The sequence below is a fragment of the Polypterus senegalus genome, chromosome 2 (genome assembly GCF_016835505.1).
Source record: "Polypterus senegalus isolate Bchr_013 chromosome 2, ASM1683550v1, whole genome shotgun sequence".
NCBI lineage: Eukaryota > Metazoa > Chordata > Cladistia > Polypteriformes > Polypteridae > Polypterus > Polypterus senegalus.
In genome coordinates, this window is record NC_053155.1 from 93,801,043 (window position 1) to 93,818,711 (window position 17,669).

Sequence of the window (17,669 nt, forward strand, 5' to 3'; positions counted from 1 at the left end):
TGACTTTAAACTTTTATTTTTATTTTTAATTATAGTCTTCCCTTTAACGAAAGTTCCTAAAGTGGAGCATGTTATTGAATAAGATGGTTGTATGCTCGACAACAAGGGCCACGTCCAAAGCAATGAATGACTATGAAAATGTTACAGCTAATGACATTTATCCAAAAAAGCAGGGAACATGATAAAAATGAAGGTCCAGGCAGATAATAAGCTAAATGCAAAAACCTGCCAAAAGGGGTTAATCAATATTGCAACGTGAGACTGTTGCTTAGACCATGGCAGTTCTATGGCTTCTCTGATGTTTTCTAGGGGCTCTGGCCACCTTCTTCTAAATGACATGAGGAGTCTTACTGGTGACAGAAACAGTAAACTGCAGTTGTCTAAGTGTCTTTGTAAGTCTGTACCAGTTGGGAAATGCAGTATACCAACATACATTAGATCCACAGACCCAAACAAAGAGCTAAGGTAACCCATGGAATGACTAACGGATGGGTTTTCTTTTCATTTTGGGGACATGGGGTCTTTCAGAAAAAACTTTAAAATCTCAGTGATGGAGATGGCTTCAGCGAAACTGTGGCTAAAACATAGTCAGTGCACACAATAAGAAGGAGTCTGTGCAATTCAAGAGAGCAGCATCTCTGGATTGATTCAAGTACTGTCAATGGGCTGAGAACATGGGAGTGAAGTGGACCATATCCCACTGCTCCTCTGGGAGGCAATCACTGACAGAGCTTGTGAGCTGGAGGGCTGATTGCACCCCAAGAAGATACAGACGCCACTGGGAAAACCACAACCCCTGAAACACTGACTACCCTCACATTGCTCCTTATCCTTGCGCTATAACGTGTAATACAAACCTCGCGCGACACTCCGCCCATTTAAAAGCCTTGTGCAGCGCCTGTCAGTTTTGGAATTGATTGTTTGTTTGCTTTTATCTCTCTTTTTCTCTCTCTGACATTCTCTACTCCTAGCGGAACTGTCATCTCTGACTTGTCATGGAGCACGTTTAAGCTTTTGAAAAAAGAAACAAATGTTTTTTTGCAGTGTTTGAATTAAATTCCTGTTTACTACAACCACCTACCTGTATCTCTGTGCAAATCTGTGACCCAAGAGTGACAAGCTGTACTTAACTGAGAGGACACATGCCAACTGCCACATCATGCCATCAGTTTAAATGTTATTTCTAAATGTTATTCACACGTACTCTGACTGCACAGCTGAACATTTGTAAGCTCTGATCAGAGTCTCACAATACTGTCTTTAAGTTTATCATGTGTTGTATTTCTTTCACCAATTTATCTCAGAGTTAACTTATTTTTGCTACCTTACTGCACTGTTTTAAAAAGGTGAGTAATAATGTTGCTATATACTATTATGAATTCATATTATAATGATACTATTATTTTGGGATTTTTGATGAGACACAAACTATAGAGAGAAGATAGAACTACTTTTACAAAATATAATCCTGATTTACAGTTTTATTATAAAATTATCAGATTTTTTTTAACAATTACATTTTCCCTATGTGGCAGTCTTCTTGCCCACATTGTACCAAGGAAACCAAGCCCAGCTGTGTTTAAAAATGAAAATGATACACTTGAATATATTGAATGTCCTTCTTTTTGTCAGTTTTCTTGTTTCTGGGGTACAGTAAAATAAAATCCCAAAACCCTGTCATGCTTGAGCAGCTGCAGTCACAGGTAATGACTGTTTCACATTTGACATTGCAGTACAATTCAGTCTCGCATCTCCTCAAGGCTACACTGGAAATACTCCAAGGTGAAGAGGCTGACATTTCAAAACTTTAGGTACATTCCTGACAAAATGATACATCCAAGACAAAGTTGTAAACGTGTGTTTCATTTTCTGAAGATGATATGGTGGTTTGTCTAAAAATTTGCTTTTTAGATCTGAAACATATTCCTACCTCTTGAAAAATGACAACATTATTCTTCATTCTCTTCTACAGATAAGTGCTCAGATTAATTACTGTTCTATTTAGGAACTGTTCTAATGAATTAAAATACACTTGGCTAATTATGTCATTTTCATTATTCACAGTTTTTGTTTTGTTTTTTTCTTCTAACCCTCTGAAGGTTAACTTAATTAAAATCCCAATCACTCCCTCTCATTTCTGAACATTCAGAGATTCCTATTCATGAAATAACACTGGCTGCCAAGTCCATCCCCCAGAAGCCCATCAGGCTGGAGGCTGCACTACTCAGTTTTAACGTACGCGTCTTCAGCGGTCTAGGTGGATCTCAAGCTCCGGCTTTTCTACGGTGAACCTAGGGTCCAGTCTTGGTATAAAGCCTTTAAACTGCTGTGAGGCTTTTGTTCCAAAAGCATCCAAGGCTTTTCTGTTCATCAGAGCAAACCTGGGGGACAGGAAAAAAAAAATCAGTACAAAAAATAAAAATCACATTGCGCAATACAATTTCTCTTACCTACAATATATACAAAACAACACAATCAAATAAATAACTCATACTGTACATGAAAAGAATTAACATGCAACAACTTGACCATGGTTAGCTGCTATGCTATTACAAAATACTGTGAATGCAGCAATATATGTGTATAGATCCTAAAAAGCATCAACTCCTCATCTTGGCTATAATGTTCTGGCATTTACACATGCATATGTTACCACTATGTTAGGTTTTAACATAACTTATAAAACTTTATTTTAGCATTTAGCAGTAAGATGCTGCAGATGTTCTACCAGACGGTTGTGGCGAGTGCCCTCTTCTACGCGGTGGTGTGCTGGGGTGGCAGCATAAAGATGAAAGACGCCTCACGCCTGGACAAACTTGTTAAGAAGGCAGGCTCTATTGTAGGAGTAAAGTTGGACAGTTTAACATCTGTGGCAGAGCGACAGGCACTAAGCAAACTCCTGTCAATCATGAAGAATCCACTGCATCCACTGAACAGGATCATCTCCAGACAGAGGAGTAGCTTCAGTGACAGACTTTTGTGACTGTCTTGCTCCACTGACAGACTGAGGAGATCATTCCTCCCCCACACTATGCGACTCTTCAATTCCACCCGGGGGAGTAAATGCTAACATTACTCAGTTATTGTCTGCTTTTTTTATTTTTTTCATTTTTATTACTATTTAATTTAATATTGTTTCTTTGTATCAGTATACTGCTGCTGGATTATGTGAATTTCCTCTTGGGATTAATAAAGTATGTATGTATGTATGTATATCTATCTATCATTTGTACAGAAAGGCATGTCAAAACTTCAGCTAAGTGTGAATTTGGGCCAGTCTCAAAATAACAGCTTAAAGAGTATCCTAACGTTATGTGTTGTATGTGCAAGGAGCTGGAAAAATAGTCAGAGATAGACCAAGATCGACTAAATGTCACGTATGTGTGCCTGGGGTTCATCCTTCTAGCTCTGGCAAGATAAGCAGTCCCACCCCATAATAAGAGGGGGCGCTGTCATTAACATTGCCTTCTTTTCCTCCTGCAGTTCAGACAGGCAGCCTCAGCATGGCATCTAGCACCCACCCTCACCCCAAGATGTCCTCATCCCTTCCAGTTGAGCCACAATAGTGAAGCAAATGGAGTTCCCCTATAACACAGCGTGAATACCTTTGTGATTAAATTGGCCAGTTTGGGCCATTGGTTCCTTTTTTATACGTGCAGATGCACTGGAACCCTTTTATGTTTATCTTTTTTTTATTTTGGCAATGCCATCAATTTATATGGAGTAGCCTGGCTGGTGCCCCAACTATTTCTGGTAGTTCTCTCTCGCAGTCTGTCCGTCAGTCACAGTGCTTATACTCTACTAGTTACAGTTCTTTACAACAGCATACTGTATAAACTCAGTTTTTGCATTTCTTCACATTTTATCATCACTCAGCTCTTCAGGACTATTGCATTATAGCACTGGGGGCTAACACAATATCAATAATTATTGCACATTTTAAACTCCCTGATAATGACAATTATCTGGTAGGTCATTTCCAATTAAATCATTTGACTGTCTTCAGTCTAGAGGGCTACATGGGATTGACACTGTATTTTTCAATCCTGTCTAGTTCCACACATAATCTAGTTTCAGACATCCTGTACATGACACAATGTTTTAAATTGAGGCCCACAAATTCCACTTGAAGACATGTCTCTAGGTGTCAATTAAGTGTGTAAAATCAATAAAACGATGTCAAGCACCGTATCCTACATATGAATATCATGACCAAGAAAATCCACTTTTTAAAATCTATTTTCAGATCAATTGTGCAATTATTTTTAAACATCCATGGGAGCAAACAAACTACAGTTGTTTTACTCACTCATTCAGTAAAACTGTTACTTTAATAGATTTCAAGAAACAAGATATTTGAGAGCCTTGTCAACTGTCTGCTGTTCTGCTTGCAATGGAAGTGATTTTAAAGTACAGGGCCAGAAGATGAAACAGTGTCAAAATTGGGCAAAACCATAACCAGAAAGTCAAAGTCTCAAAGACAAAACAAAACCATAATTTGTAGTCAAGAAGATATTAGATGGCGGCACAGTGGCGCAGTAGTAGTGCTGCTGCCTCACAGTTAGGAGACCTGGGTTGGCTTCCCGGGTCCTCCCTGCGTGGAGTTTGCATGTTCTCCCCGTGTCTGCGTGGGTTTCCTCCCACAGTCCAAAGACATGCAGGTTAGGTGCATTGGCGATTCTAAATTATCAAGTTTCGAACTGTGTCCCCGAGTTTGTGATGAACTCATTTTAAAATAACACTCTCGATCCACTATACTAATTCCCTTCATAATTTCAAACATTTCACTCAGGTCTCTTCTTAATCTATTTTTGCTTAAGATGAAAAGGCTCATCTCCTCATAACTTATCCCCTGTAACTCTGAAATCAGCCTAGTCACTCTTTTTTGCCAAAGAAATGCTTTGACTATTTACAATCCATGACAATTAGGAAGTGCACAACACCAACTTTTACATTTATACCCTTGACCCAGTGACATTATATATCATAGACTTCATGTTGATACTATCTAGCAAAGACATAGTAACAGCAAACAAATGATCACAAAATGGCAGTCCCCTTCAAAAAACAAAACAGGGACACAGGAGAATGTGATTCATTTTTAACGTTAAAAATAACTTAGTAAGAAATGCAAACTATATTAGCACTTCCTCTCAATGCCCCAGACTAAATGCTTATACTATTTAAGTTAGTTATTTCTGCAATATTCATTCATTTATTATTTATCTATTGATTAATTGTATTATTTGTCCTGTCTTTATTCTTTACGGTTCTGCTGTTTTATGCATTTCAGTTTCTCACTGGGATTAACAAAGTTTATCTAATCTAATCTAATCAATTTTAAATAAGAATCCCTTATGCTTCAAATTTGTAGTTTAAATGCCTATTTTCTAATTTAAAGCCAATAAAAAAATAAAACAGCACAGCTGATCATAGCACCTTCTTATTGATCTGTGTACAGTTTCATGAGTGACAGGAGTATCCTCAGTGGCTGCTCTGTTGGCACACACAATGTCTGAACAGTACGTTAAAACAATGATACAGATTTATGCAACAATTTAATGGGGAAAAAGTTTTTGAAAATGCAAAATATTTTAGTCCTGCATCTTATTTCTCCTTCATCATCCACCACCCACTGCATTAAAATTAACATCCTCTGCTGTGATGCCCTACAAGTTTTTTCTGTTTTAAAACTAGCTGACAGCCATTACAGGAGATCTTGTTGCACCCAATTCATGGGTAGAGAATCATTGGGCTAACACAGCATACTCACTGTAGTTAGCTAGCATAAGTAAAGCACAAGTAGCTGTAGCTTATTGGGTAATTAAAAGGTGCACTAATTTACAGTGTGGCATAAGGGGCCAGACAGAAAATCAAAACGAAGAAAGTTCTGACAGTAAGGTACTTGTGACCTGCCACAGGATGATGCTAAAGCTACAACCTGTTGATAAGATAGCACTTCTTGTCAAAAACCTCTTCTTGAACTAGTTCTAGTGAACTGGAAGGGACAAATACCTAATATCACTGCACTTTTATTTTCAGTTGTATTTAATGACTATCGAGGGACCCAGGGTAGAATAAAGTGCAGGTGTGGCCACTTAATAAATTCACCAGGAGGAAACTGTTGAATTCAGACCAATACTTCATTGACTAAATCTGCATACCTTACCAAGTCACAAATATGCCTCCTAAGTGTGTGCTTCCCTATTAAAGCACAATGTAGCCACTAAATAAAGATCCCCAAATTTCAGAATAAAAAATAGCCTATAGATTTCCCCTGTGCAAATGGGGAATCTGTGCAGTATTTGGTGAAAAGAGGTTGAACAGTATGGATTTGCATACTGGACAGACACTCTCATGCACATACTGCTTTATATATTAATATGTGCAATAATTTCAATTTATTTGTTTAAAATAAAATTCTTTGTGAACTCTACATTTTAATTCTAAATTGTGTTTCACAGCATATAAAGTGCAGCTGCTTCACAACAAGGAGACTGAAGTTTACACCTTTGTGCTCTCCATGTGTAGTTAAAATGTTCTCCCCGTATCTGCCTGAGTTTCCACCAGGTGCTCCAGTTTCCTCCCACAGTCCAAAGACATGTAGATTAGGTGAACTAGCATTGCTGAACTGGCCCTTGTCTAGGAGTTGTTCCTGCCCGGTGACTGCTGGGATAGGCTTCAGATTCCCCACAATGCTGCCTCAGATAAGCAAGTTATGAAAATGGATGGATGGACTAAAGCATTCCTTACTGTGTGTGGTGATGATGATTGCTATTGGGTTTTGTCCTAATCTGGACTAAGTAGCCCCAGTGTAAGGCACAGAATTAGCAAATAAATACAGCTTGGCAAACAATACACTCAAGAACACCAAAGTGTTCAAAAAAGATATCCTAAATACAATGTGGCAGATTATCAAAGGAAAAGGTAGTGTAAATCCTACAAATTTTATTGGGTTATATTTTTTAGAAGCTTCGACTCAGCAAGCCTTCAGATTTCAATTATACACTTATTGGTTTAATGAAAATAATGTGTGATGGGAAAGCAGAACACAGCACTGTGATAAAATCTATTGGAGCAGACAGACTGACAAAGTGAATAAAACTGAACAATTTCTTACTGAGTGTTCAACTCTTTTGGTTGTCATTTTTATATTCTTGCTATTTTATGGTCACACTTTGTTCCACAAAACCATCTAAAGTTCCAAAACAAGGCTAAAGATGAAAGCATGCATCTAAATCTGTCATTGGCTATTTATCATATGAAAGTGTCTTCAGACGCAGAACTATTGACAGTAGCCACCAGGAAATGGCACTTTACAAAACTAAATTTACTAAGTATTAAAGTGGCAAACTACTGTACAGTAATCATACATACTGTAAAAGCAAATAGTCTGTGTGTGTTACCTGTAATTTTTGTCGTTTATGCCTTACATCTCATGCTGTAAATCTGTTGGCCTGATGTTGAAAGAAAAATGTGAATTCACACTTGCACCAGAAGCCAAAGTGACACACAAAATCTGTTCAGATCCCCATTCCTGTCCCCACACAGTAGAAGAGGTGAATAAGCACCAAACCACTCTCATTAAATCTCACCTTCCTTTTTAGTCATGGCCGCATTCAGAATGTCTGCACTGTTAAGCAAAGCTTATAAATACCAAATGAAAAATTCAAATTTAAATAAATTTCATAAAACCCATTCCCTTGACATGGTTGCTTTGGCAAACACACTACACAAATTCTGAATTATCTTTCTGTCCACTACAACATTTGCAGAGGATGTAAGCCAACTAAGGATGCCAGAGTACCCTGTGATGGCTTGACAGCCCATTAAGAGCTATTGTCTTGTGTCTGACTGAGCCATGACTGGATTAGGCATGCACTGAAAAGAGGTGGATGGATTAACATGATTTAGAGGACATGTGGTAAAGCACCATATTGCTTGACCCAAATATAAGTAGTTAAATAAATTAATCTATTCCATGCTTATTTTGGGCTTAGTAACTAACCTCAGATATCAAAATAAATAAATGCAAAATTATATACAAATTAGGCTAAATATTATGCAATAATTCTCTCAACCTCTTGTGTTCAACCCTCTGTGTCTGCACTCAGTAAAGAGTGCTATACAAAAATAAACTGAATTGTGAGTCACAACAACATTCTCACTGTGTCCGTTGTAAGAATAAAGTATTTTTATATCTATAGTATAGTAATGGAATATCTGGAGTGAAAGGTAAGTTTAAGAATATCAGTCGTCTATTTGTCATAATTGATCTACTTACAATCACAAACAGGAAATCAGTGGTATAAATGGTGACTATTTCGGCTATGATCTTGATGACTGGTTACCGTTGTGCTTGACAGTTTGTGAACCCTTTAGAATTTTCTATATTTCTGCATAAATATGACCTAAAAAATCATCAGATTTTCACTCAAGTCCTAAAAGTAGATAAAGAGAAACTAGTTAAACAAATGAGACAAAATATTATATTTGGTCATTTATTTATTGAGGAAAATGATCGAATACTACATATTTGTGAGTGGCAAAAGTATGTGTACCTCTAGGATTAGTAGTTAGTTTGAAGGTGAAATTAGAGTCAGGTGTTTTCAATCAATGGGATGACAATCAGGTGTGGGTGGGCACCCTGTGTTATTTAAAGAACAAGGATCTATCAAAGTCTGCTCTTCATAACACATGTTTGTGGAAGTGTACCATGGCACAAACAAAAGGAGATTTCTGAGGACCTCGGAAAAAGAGTTATTGATGCTCATTAGGCTGGAAAAGGTTACAAAGCACCTCTAAAGAGTTTGGACTCCACCAATCCACAGTCAAACAGATTGTGTACAAATGGAGGAAATTCAAGACCATTGTTACCCTCCCAGGACTTGTCGACCAACAAAGATCACTCCAAGAGCAAGGTGTGTAATAGTCAGCGAGGTCACAAAGGACCCCAGGGTAACTTCTAAGCAACTGAAGGCCTCTCTCACATTGGCTAATGTTCATGTTCATGAGTCCACCATCAGGAGAACACTGAACAACAAAGGTGTGCATGGCAGGGGTGCAAGGAGAAAGCCACTGCTCTCCAAAAAAAACATTACTGCTCATCTGCAGTTGGCTAAAGATCATGTGGACAAACCAGGAGGCTATTGGAAGAATGTTTTGTGGACGGATGAGACCAAAATAGAACTTTTGGAGAAAAGAAAAAACGGCATGTTTGGAGAAAGGAAAACACTGCATTCCAGCATAAGAACCTTATCCCATCTGTGAAACATGGTGGTGGTAGTATCATGGTTTGGGCCTGTTTTGCTGCATCTGGGCCAGGATGGCTTGCCTTCATTGATGGAACAATGAATTCTGAATATATGAAAAAAATGTCAGGACATCTGTCCATGAACTGAATCTCAAGAAATGTGAATCACAAATATGTAATATTCGATCATTTTCCTTAATACATAAATGACCAAGTATAATATTTTTATCTCATTTGTTTTTAACTGGTTTCTCTTTATTTACTTTTAGGATTTGAGTGAAAAATCTGATGATGTTTTAGGTCATATTTATGCAGAAATATAGAAAATTCTAAAGGGTTCACAAACTTTCAAGCACAACTGTATAACAGTAGTTGACTGTAAGCTATCAATTGTATATTAACCTGTGCTTTAATTAAAAAAGCAATTTTCACACTGTAAGGTTGTCAGTTTCCCTGTTTTTGGTTTCTAGTGAAGATAAACTGGAAAAGCAGCAAATAATATGACCATTTACCCAGACGTAGACACAAGTCAGACCTGTGCTTATCTAAATTCTCCCCTTGAAAACACCTTGAACAGAGAACTGCAGATCTGGAAGGTTTAAAGTTCTTCATTCCTGGAGCTGGCTGGTGAGTGAACCATGCCACTCCACTAATCTTAATCCCTAATTTTCTCCTTTTCTTCTTCCTTTTCTTTGCTAAGGCTAATTGTGTCTGTCTGGCCTCAGTTTGCATGGGCATCACTAGTTTCTGATATGATACCGAAACCTTTATATAGGTTTATGATGCCATATTCAGGCATCATAGGTGTGTTGTTGTGGATAGCCTGTTGCTCTTTCAAATAGTCCTGAATTTAAAACAAAAAAATTTGATTACAAAAAAACAATTACGGAGAATTGAATCAGACAGGAATTGTGCTGTTTTTGTTCAAGACAACTGAACATTGAACCTGCAGACGTATTTTGCTACTAGAAATTTAATTTGAAAAAAAATTTATTAAAAAAAAAAAAAATCAAAGCAGAAATCAACATTTTTATTAATAAGAAAATTGCTAAAACAAAAGTAAAATAACACAATAAATTAAGAAATATTAAAATTACCAAACACAGCATATGATCACCAAATAACTAGCTGCCTTAAAACACAACCTAGCTCTATACATGAGGAATCACACAGATGTCTGCTGTGCTTTTATTCAAAAAGGTTCAAAGTGTGCAATGACTAATACCTCTTTAATGGCCACTCCAGTAGGTACACCTGTTCCCTCCACATCACATTAGCTCAAAATATATAACATGGGTTATATAACAAGGACATGGGTTTAGTTATTATTCAACCAAACGTTTGAATGGCTTACATGCGTATAAGCAACTTAAGAGTATGATTGTTGGGGTCAGACTGGCTGATTTTAACATCTCAGAAATAGATGTACTCCTGTGATTTTCATGTACTATTGTCTCCAGAGATTACAGAGGATGGTGCAATAAACAAAAACACCCAATTAATGACACTTCTATAGGTGAAAATGGCCCTTTAAATAAAAGAGGTCAGAAGAGTTACCAGACTCATTTAAGCAAACAGAAACACCACAAATGCTCAGAGAGCAGACTACAGCCAAAGAAGACCATGCCAAGTTCCACTGTGGCCAGGTAGAAATTAGAAGATGAGGCAACAGCACGCACAAGATCACCAAAACTAGATGCATAAGGATTTGAAAAATTTCATCTAATCTATTGAAAGTTGACTTCTGATGCAACTCACAGATAATAAGTTCATAATCTGGTGTAAAGAGAATGAATGCATGGGTCCATTATGTCTCATGTCAAAATACAGGCTGGACACTATGACGTGTAGTGTAATGATGTGGGGAAATGTATTCTTGTCACACATTAGGCCTCTTAATATTAAAAGTGTAACATGTGAATACCACAGTGTACCTAAACTAGACTATGCACATCCCTTTATGACCACAGTCCTGTGTTTTTCAAATGGATACTTCTAGCAGGAGCGTGGCACCATGTCACAAAACGCATCATTTCAAGCTCTTTAAATGAACATGACAGTGACTTCTATTTACCCTAGTGGCCTGCAGCATCCTTAGATCTTAATTCAACGGAGAATCCTTGGGATAAGGCACATGGAGAGTTATGCAAATTACATATGTGGCTGAAAAATCTGCAGGACCTGTGCATGATGTTATTGAGGCAGGACTGACCACAATCCTCAAAGTGTATTTCCAGCCCCTTGCTGTATCTATACTTGAATGAATTTAGCCTGTTCAGGAGGAAAAAGAAAAAGTGTTCCTATGTGGGTCTAAATACTTGAAAATTGTAAAGTGATAGTTAACTAAGTGCATAAAACGATTTAAGCAGACAACCATATGAAAGATGATGTGTCAGAATGTAATGATGAGGATAATAACAATATTACAAGGATATTGGTACCATGTGGTGTAAAAAAAAGTTGCAGGCTTTTGAGGCCCTGAATTGTATATTTAAGGATATTATGTGATTATACAATATATCTAAACCATTCAAATTCACAATTATCAAGAAACCCCTCATCTAAATAACTGCACCCAAACATCAGTAGTTTAGACACACTGTATACTGTTAAGTTAAGAATATATGGGGAACGAGATTTTACAGTGCCATACTTTAAGCATATAAACAACTAAATATACATCGACAAGCAGTAAAACTCTTACCAAAACAAGATTCAATAAACAGATTTTGAAATTCAACAGGTTTTCCTCTCCTTTTATCTTCTAGTATTGTGAATGAAAAATTATGATATTATGGGAGTTTTGGAATTCTATTCCCTGCGGTGGCTTGGCACCCTGCCCAGGATTGGTTCCTGCCTTGTGCCCTGTGTTGGCTGGGATTGGCTCCAGCAGACCCCCGTGACCCTGTGTTCGGATTCAGCGGGTTGGAGAATGGATGGATGGAATTCTATTCCTTTACTCCCAATAATATGCTAGACTTGCTGCAAGTGAGTAGAACTAAAATAAAGCTATGACACATGCATTGAAAAGAATGCAGTATTGACAGATATGAAGAGAAGCTAAGCAAAGACAGAACAGAGAAAAAAGTGAGCTGAGCTGGGTAGCAGGAGGGCAATGCATCTGGGAGTGGTGGTTTGATTTATTATGTTTATTATTGTGTATATGAGTATAGTAGAGGAGAGGGTGCTTTGTGCACTGTGGCATAAAAATAAAGTCAACTATTGGACTTTTATCTGGTGTCTGGAGTCTTGGACAAGGGTTCAAGGGAGCGATAACGCCCCCTTATCTGTCACAAAGTAAAAGATGGCAGAGTAAACATTAGAGATTTATGCTGTAAGATAAGTTCTAGATGACAAATCAAGCTGGTCTTGGCATAAAGGCTATATACACAGTGCCATATGGAACATATGGAATGCTTATATACCTTTTCAACATGAATTACATGTATTTTTGCTTTTCATTAGAAACACATTTTTCAAAAGCTCTTCAAATGCTACACATAAAAGTATTCCCATTAAAATTAATCACTGATCATAGGAGCGTTTTCAAAAATAAAACTTACAGTTTCAGTTTGCACCATCACCACATTTGCAGAGCACTTTCAAACTAAACTTTTTAAAAAGTTTACTTCTACCTAAACTTCTATTTACACCTCTGTCAATCATAAAATGCCAATATATTTCAAGAATAAACCAAGCTCAGAGGGCAAAATGATAGAGTTCTTTCTGAGTTTTTGGCACATGTTATTTGAGTAGAATGTTAATAATACATAATAGTAAACATTAGACAGAAAAAAAAATATTATGGAAATTTGTTATGCCAAGACAAGGATAGTACCAAAGGAAATATATGACAAAACAACTAAAATCAGAAGAATGTTTACTATGTTTCTTTTAAAATTACTTACCGGCCTTTTGTTAATCTCTGTAGAAATTTCCAATAGGAAGGTCGGAGATTCTGAACCTCCATCACGGCCTGAAAGAAAAACAAATGCTCTTATTATTTGATAAATAATGAACATAAATGAATTAATTAAGACATCAAGTCTCCACTTTCTACTGACTTTTTGAAAAGCTAGAAACTTTCATATTTTTTACATGACAGAAGCAGTAAAGATTCCATTAAAGACTATCTGCCTAGTGAGAACATGTCTGGCCTTAACGAGAAACACTTTGTAGCTAAATTTTCACATCATTTACAAATGAGCCACTGAATTTCTGTCTTTGTCCTTTGCAGTGGCAGTACTTCAGTCCCAAAAGGGACAGCCTCTAAAATGTCACAAATTTACCGTGGCTCATTAATGTTCGGTTTATTTAAAATTTTTCAGACAAAGACATTTAGTGTAATGTATTCAAGCTTTACTTACAAGTCTTACTAAAGAATCGGAAACCAAACTTGTATATGACCAGTTATAATTTATAAAAAAAAAAAAAAAAAGGCGCCATCCTAAAAGAACTGCATACCTCATAAAACACATAACACATCCATAAAGTGTAAACATTACTCACTAAATGAAAAATGAGTGAATGATAAACTTTTTCAATATGCATTACATTCTGTTTTATTACCTTTCTTGAGTCCAGATTTTGGTCTTGGCAAGCGATAAAAGAAACTAAATGCCAAGAGAAAAGTGTGAAAAGAGCAATGTTGCCTAACACACTGAACTTGGCATTCAGACTATTACACTGAAATGTCCCCAATTTACCACCTGGCCTAAATACAGTAGATTAAAGAATAATCAAAGATAAATACCTATAATCTGTTGTATCCTTTATATAAAACAATCCAACTATTTCATGTATTGCATACACAGTAAATGCTACTTACTGCTTGGAAACAAATGGCTGTCGAAACTGCGTAGATCAGGGTGTCAGCATTTGGAAAATAGGGAAACTTTCCAGCTTCAATCCCTTTAAAATACATTGTCTGTAAAAAATAACATTTAGTCTGAATTTAATTCATACTTACTGTTTAATAAATTATTTTGTCACAAAATAATTAAAATGTACACAATTTTAAAGGACTATTTTGCCAGTCAACAGTGAAATGTGATTATTTGAAATGGTGGCCACTTCAGTTGTAACATGTTACAATTGTTTTCCATTATTGGTTCATCTTTAAATATACCTTTCCATTACAGGGTATGAGAGCCATGGTGTTTCCTGCATTGAGGGCAAGGCAGGACTCAAAAATGGTTTTGACAGCAGTCCAAAGCATAACACACTCATATCCACTCTGACATTCACGCCTATCAAGTCAACACAGAATCACCAATCAGTGGAAATTGTGGATCTTTGGGATACATGAAGAAATAGGAGTCAGTCAGTCAGTCATTCTCTAACTTGCTTAGTCCATAAAGAAAGTACTGAGGGTGAAGACTTAAAAGCTAAACCGACAATGGATAGGTCTGGAAATGAATGAAGTAGTCTGGACAGGTGAAGCAGCAGTAATTGTGCAAACTTGCTTTCTAATCATAATAATCAAAAACCTGAAAGGAAAAAACAGAGCCGGGGAAGAACCATAGAGTCATGTCTTTAAATTGATAGTAAACCAAGAACCCTGCTATATCCATTTCACTATTTTTCTAGGGAATTTAATTGGTTAAATATGTCATGGTCTGGATTGATTTCATGGTCCTTAGCAACTTGAACCCGAAATTGTGGATAATCATAGACTGAGGATGAACCTGACACATGAGGACACACACAGTCAGCAATATCAAGTACAAAGTGTTCAATAAATAAATAAATAATCCATACAGACCAAAAAAAGACCAAAAAAAAGTTATTCCTCAGCCAGCCCAGCAAGTCTTTCACTCCTCGTCTCCCCAGCTCACCACAGTGGGTCTTCCAACTGGCAGAGATACTGACAGATACAACCACCTTGTGAACTACTATGTAGCCCGGCTGAACCAGCAACTTTCGGGACATACACAGCCAGACCTACTGGATTCCTGGTAAGTTCATTCCAATCCCCAATTCAACACTCAGAGTGCCTTTTATTTCTCTCCATTAGTGGGGCCCAGTCTCTTAATATCCACTCCTCCACACTCGATGCTGTCTAGTTTCCATCTGACGATTCTGATTCAACTGTTTTCCCGACTGTCTTTATTTATTCTCTTTGCATTTTTCCCACTCCCGATTTTAATGTGCAGGCTCCATTTATAGTACTGATCAGGTGCAGTTGTGGTCATCCACCTGCTCCGAGATGTGAATGAAGCAGTTGACTGATCCTCTCACATTTGCACCTAAATATGTAAGTGCAATCTGCACATTCTGATATAATCCTGCAATCTGACTTACGATTAAAATATGCAACACGACAAACCTCTCTCATCATAAAATGTCACATAAAAGAGAATTACAATTCTATTTTTTTATAAAGTATAGTGATGCTTAAAAAAGAGGAAGAATGTCTTAGAATGTATGAGCTTGAGAGAAATATAATTCAATGCATTTAAATCATAAAAAACAGAAACCTTTCATAGAATATTTATTATTGGATATGAAAGAATTGCTTTGGACTGGTGCTCCATCAAGGGACTGTTCTTACCTTATGCTTACAAGGATGGACTTCAGCTTCTTTCAAACCCTGCTCTGGATAAGCAGGTTTGGAAGATAGATGGATGGATGGATGGAAAAGATAAATATCAAAGAATACATTTTCCTAAACAATGTTTAAAAACTGCTCCAACTTGTATCAGACTACAATCGTAACTGTTATAAATAAAATAAAAATGTAGGGGGATGAATCCTGCTGGGTGGCACAGTGATGCAGTAGTAGCGCTGCTGCCTCGCAGTAAGGAGACCTGGGTTTGCTTCCCGGGTCCTCCCTGTGTGGAGTTTGCCTGTTCTCCCCGTGTCTGCATGGGTTTCCTCCCACAGTCCAAAGACATGCAGGTTAGGAGCATTGGCGATTTTAAATTGTCCCTAGTGTGTGCTTGGTGTGTGGGTGTGTGCCCTGTGGTGGGCTGGCGCCTTGCCCAGGGTTTGTTCCTGCCTTGTGCCCTGTGTTGGCGGGGATTGGCTCTAGCAGACCCCCGTAACCCTGTGTTAGGAAATAGCAGGTTGGATAATGGATGGATGGATGGAGGTTCTGTAGATGTAAGCATAATATATTAAACCAATTTTGCTACTTAAAAATTTTTTTTTTTTTTACTTACCCCATATCATTAGAAGTGGTGGTCTAGAGTAAATTGTAATCATATGTTTTCATGCAGAACAAGAGAAAACATTTTATGATATGATGAAACCTAATAGTGACCTGTTTTGTCTAATTTCAAACGCTGTGAAAAACATCAATGGAAAAAGGACAAAAAATTCTCACATAACTTATGCCGCATAAACGACATGTCTGCTATCCATTCACCATCTCAAAACCTGCAAAATGAATAAATATTTTGCTGAAACGTTATTAATATTTCTGGAAAACTCAGCGTAAAAATTAAAGAGAAATGATGCCTTCCCAAGATACTGTGCATTTCGTATTGAAGGCAGGACTGTTGACCATTGAATGAGGAGGAGAGGCGGATCTTTAATTAAAAAAAACAGAATTCCTGAAATTTGATTTTTAAAAAATTTTCCATTGACATTTTTGGCAATATTAGTTATTGGCCAGAACTGGTCAAAATTACATTCCATTATATTATAAAGTGTCTTGCATATTTTGCATGAAAACATAAGAATAACATTTTTCTTGCCTATAACTTTTAACAGTAGAATCCCTGAAGCCTACGAAAAAACTCGTAATTCCGGGCCACCTTAAATGTCTTCTCACCTCTCCTCTGAGGCTAGGGATCTGCACTGGCAATCGGAAGGTTGCTGGTTCAAATCCCGTAAAATGGTCTTTGCTCTGTTGGGCCCTTGAGCAAGGCCCTTAACCTGCAATTGCTTTGTCCTGGGAATGACGTTAATTTGCATCCATATCTGCATTTAGGCCCTTCAACCTGCAGGGAAAAACCTGGGGGTTGGTGGCAGAATTGGCACTCCAGCCACCATAAAAACACCTTACACTGTTCCACTACATCTGAACTAGTGTGATGCTGAGGTATCACCCGTTGCATGGCTGCACTCAGGTCCTAATCTGGATCCTGAGTTGGTTTGTTGTGTGGTGGGTGCGACAATGCACTGTACCAGTGCGTGGTCCTAATCTCTCTCCTCTCCATCAGCTTCTTTTGTTTTGTAAATGTGTCGATCTGCACAAGCAGCAAGCAGTCTGCTATCCCATCCCTTCCTTTGATGGAACTCAACTTAGGCAAAAAGTTCTCCCAGCTCAAGCCAAGGCTCCTTATCTGCATGTGAGGTGTCTGGAGTTGTATAGGGTAAATAATACAGTATATCATTATTTGGAATACACGCATTTCATGCGTGATCCGTGTCTACAAAGGTAAGTGTAGGATGAAAGGAAATGTGAGGC

At 37.5% G+C, this 17,669-nt stretch overlaps 1 protein-coding gene across 2 annotated transcripts in view; it reads right to left on the reverse strand.

The window, feature by feature from the left end:
* Positions 1–1,466: 1,466 nt before the first annotated feature.
* The window catches only part of tmem135 (transmembrane protein 135), a 421,403-nt gene continuing 405,200 nt past the window's right edge, over positions 1,467–17,669 (reverse strand). For both annotated transcript variants that reach the window (XM_039744170.1, XM_039744172.1), the window contains 3 exons: positions 14,082–14,180; positions 13,162–13,229; positions 1,467–2,381 (listed from right to left, as the gene is read on the reverse strand). In XM_039744170.1, the coding sequence (XP_039600104.1) occupies positions 2,246–2,381; positions 13,162–13,229; positions 14,082–14,180 (303 nt within the window). In that variant the 3' untranslated portion in view covers positions 1,467–2,245. The remainder of the gene's footprint in view (positions 2,382–13,161; positions 13,230–14,081; positions 14,181–17,669) is intronic.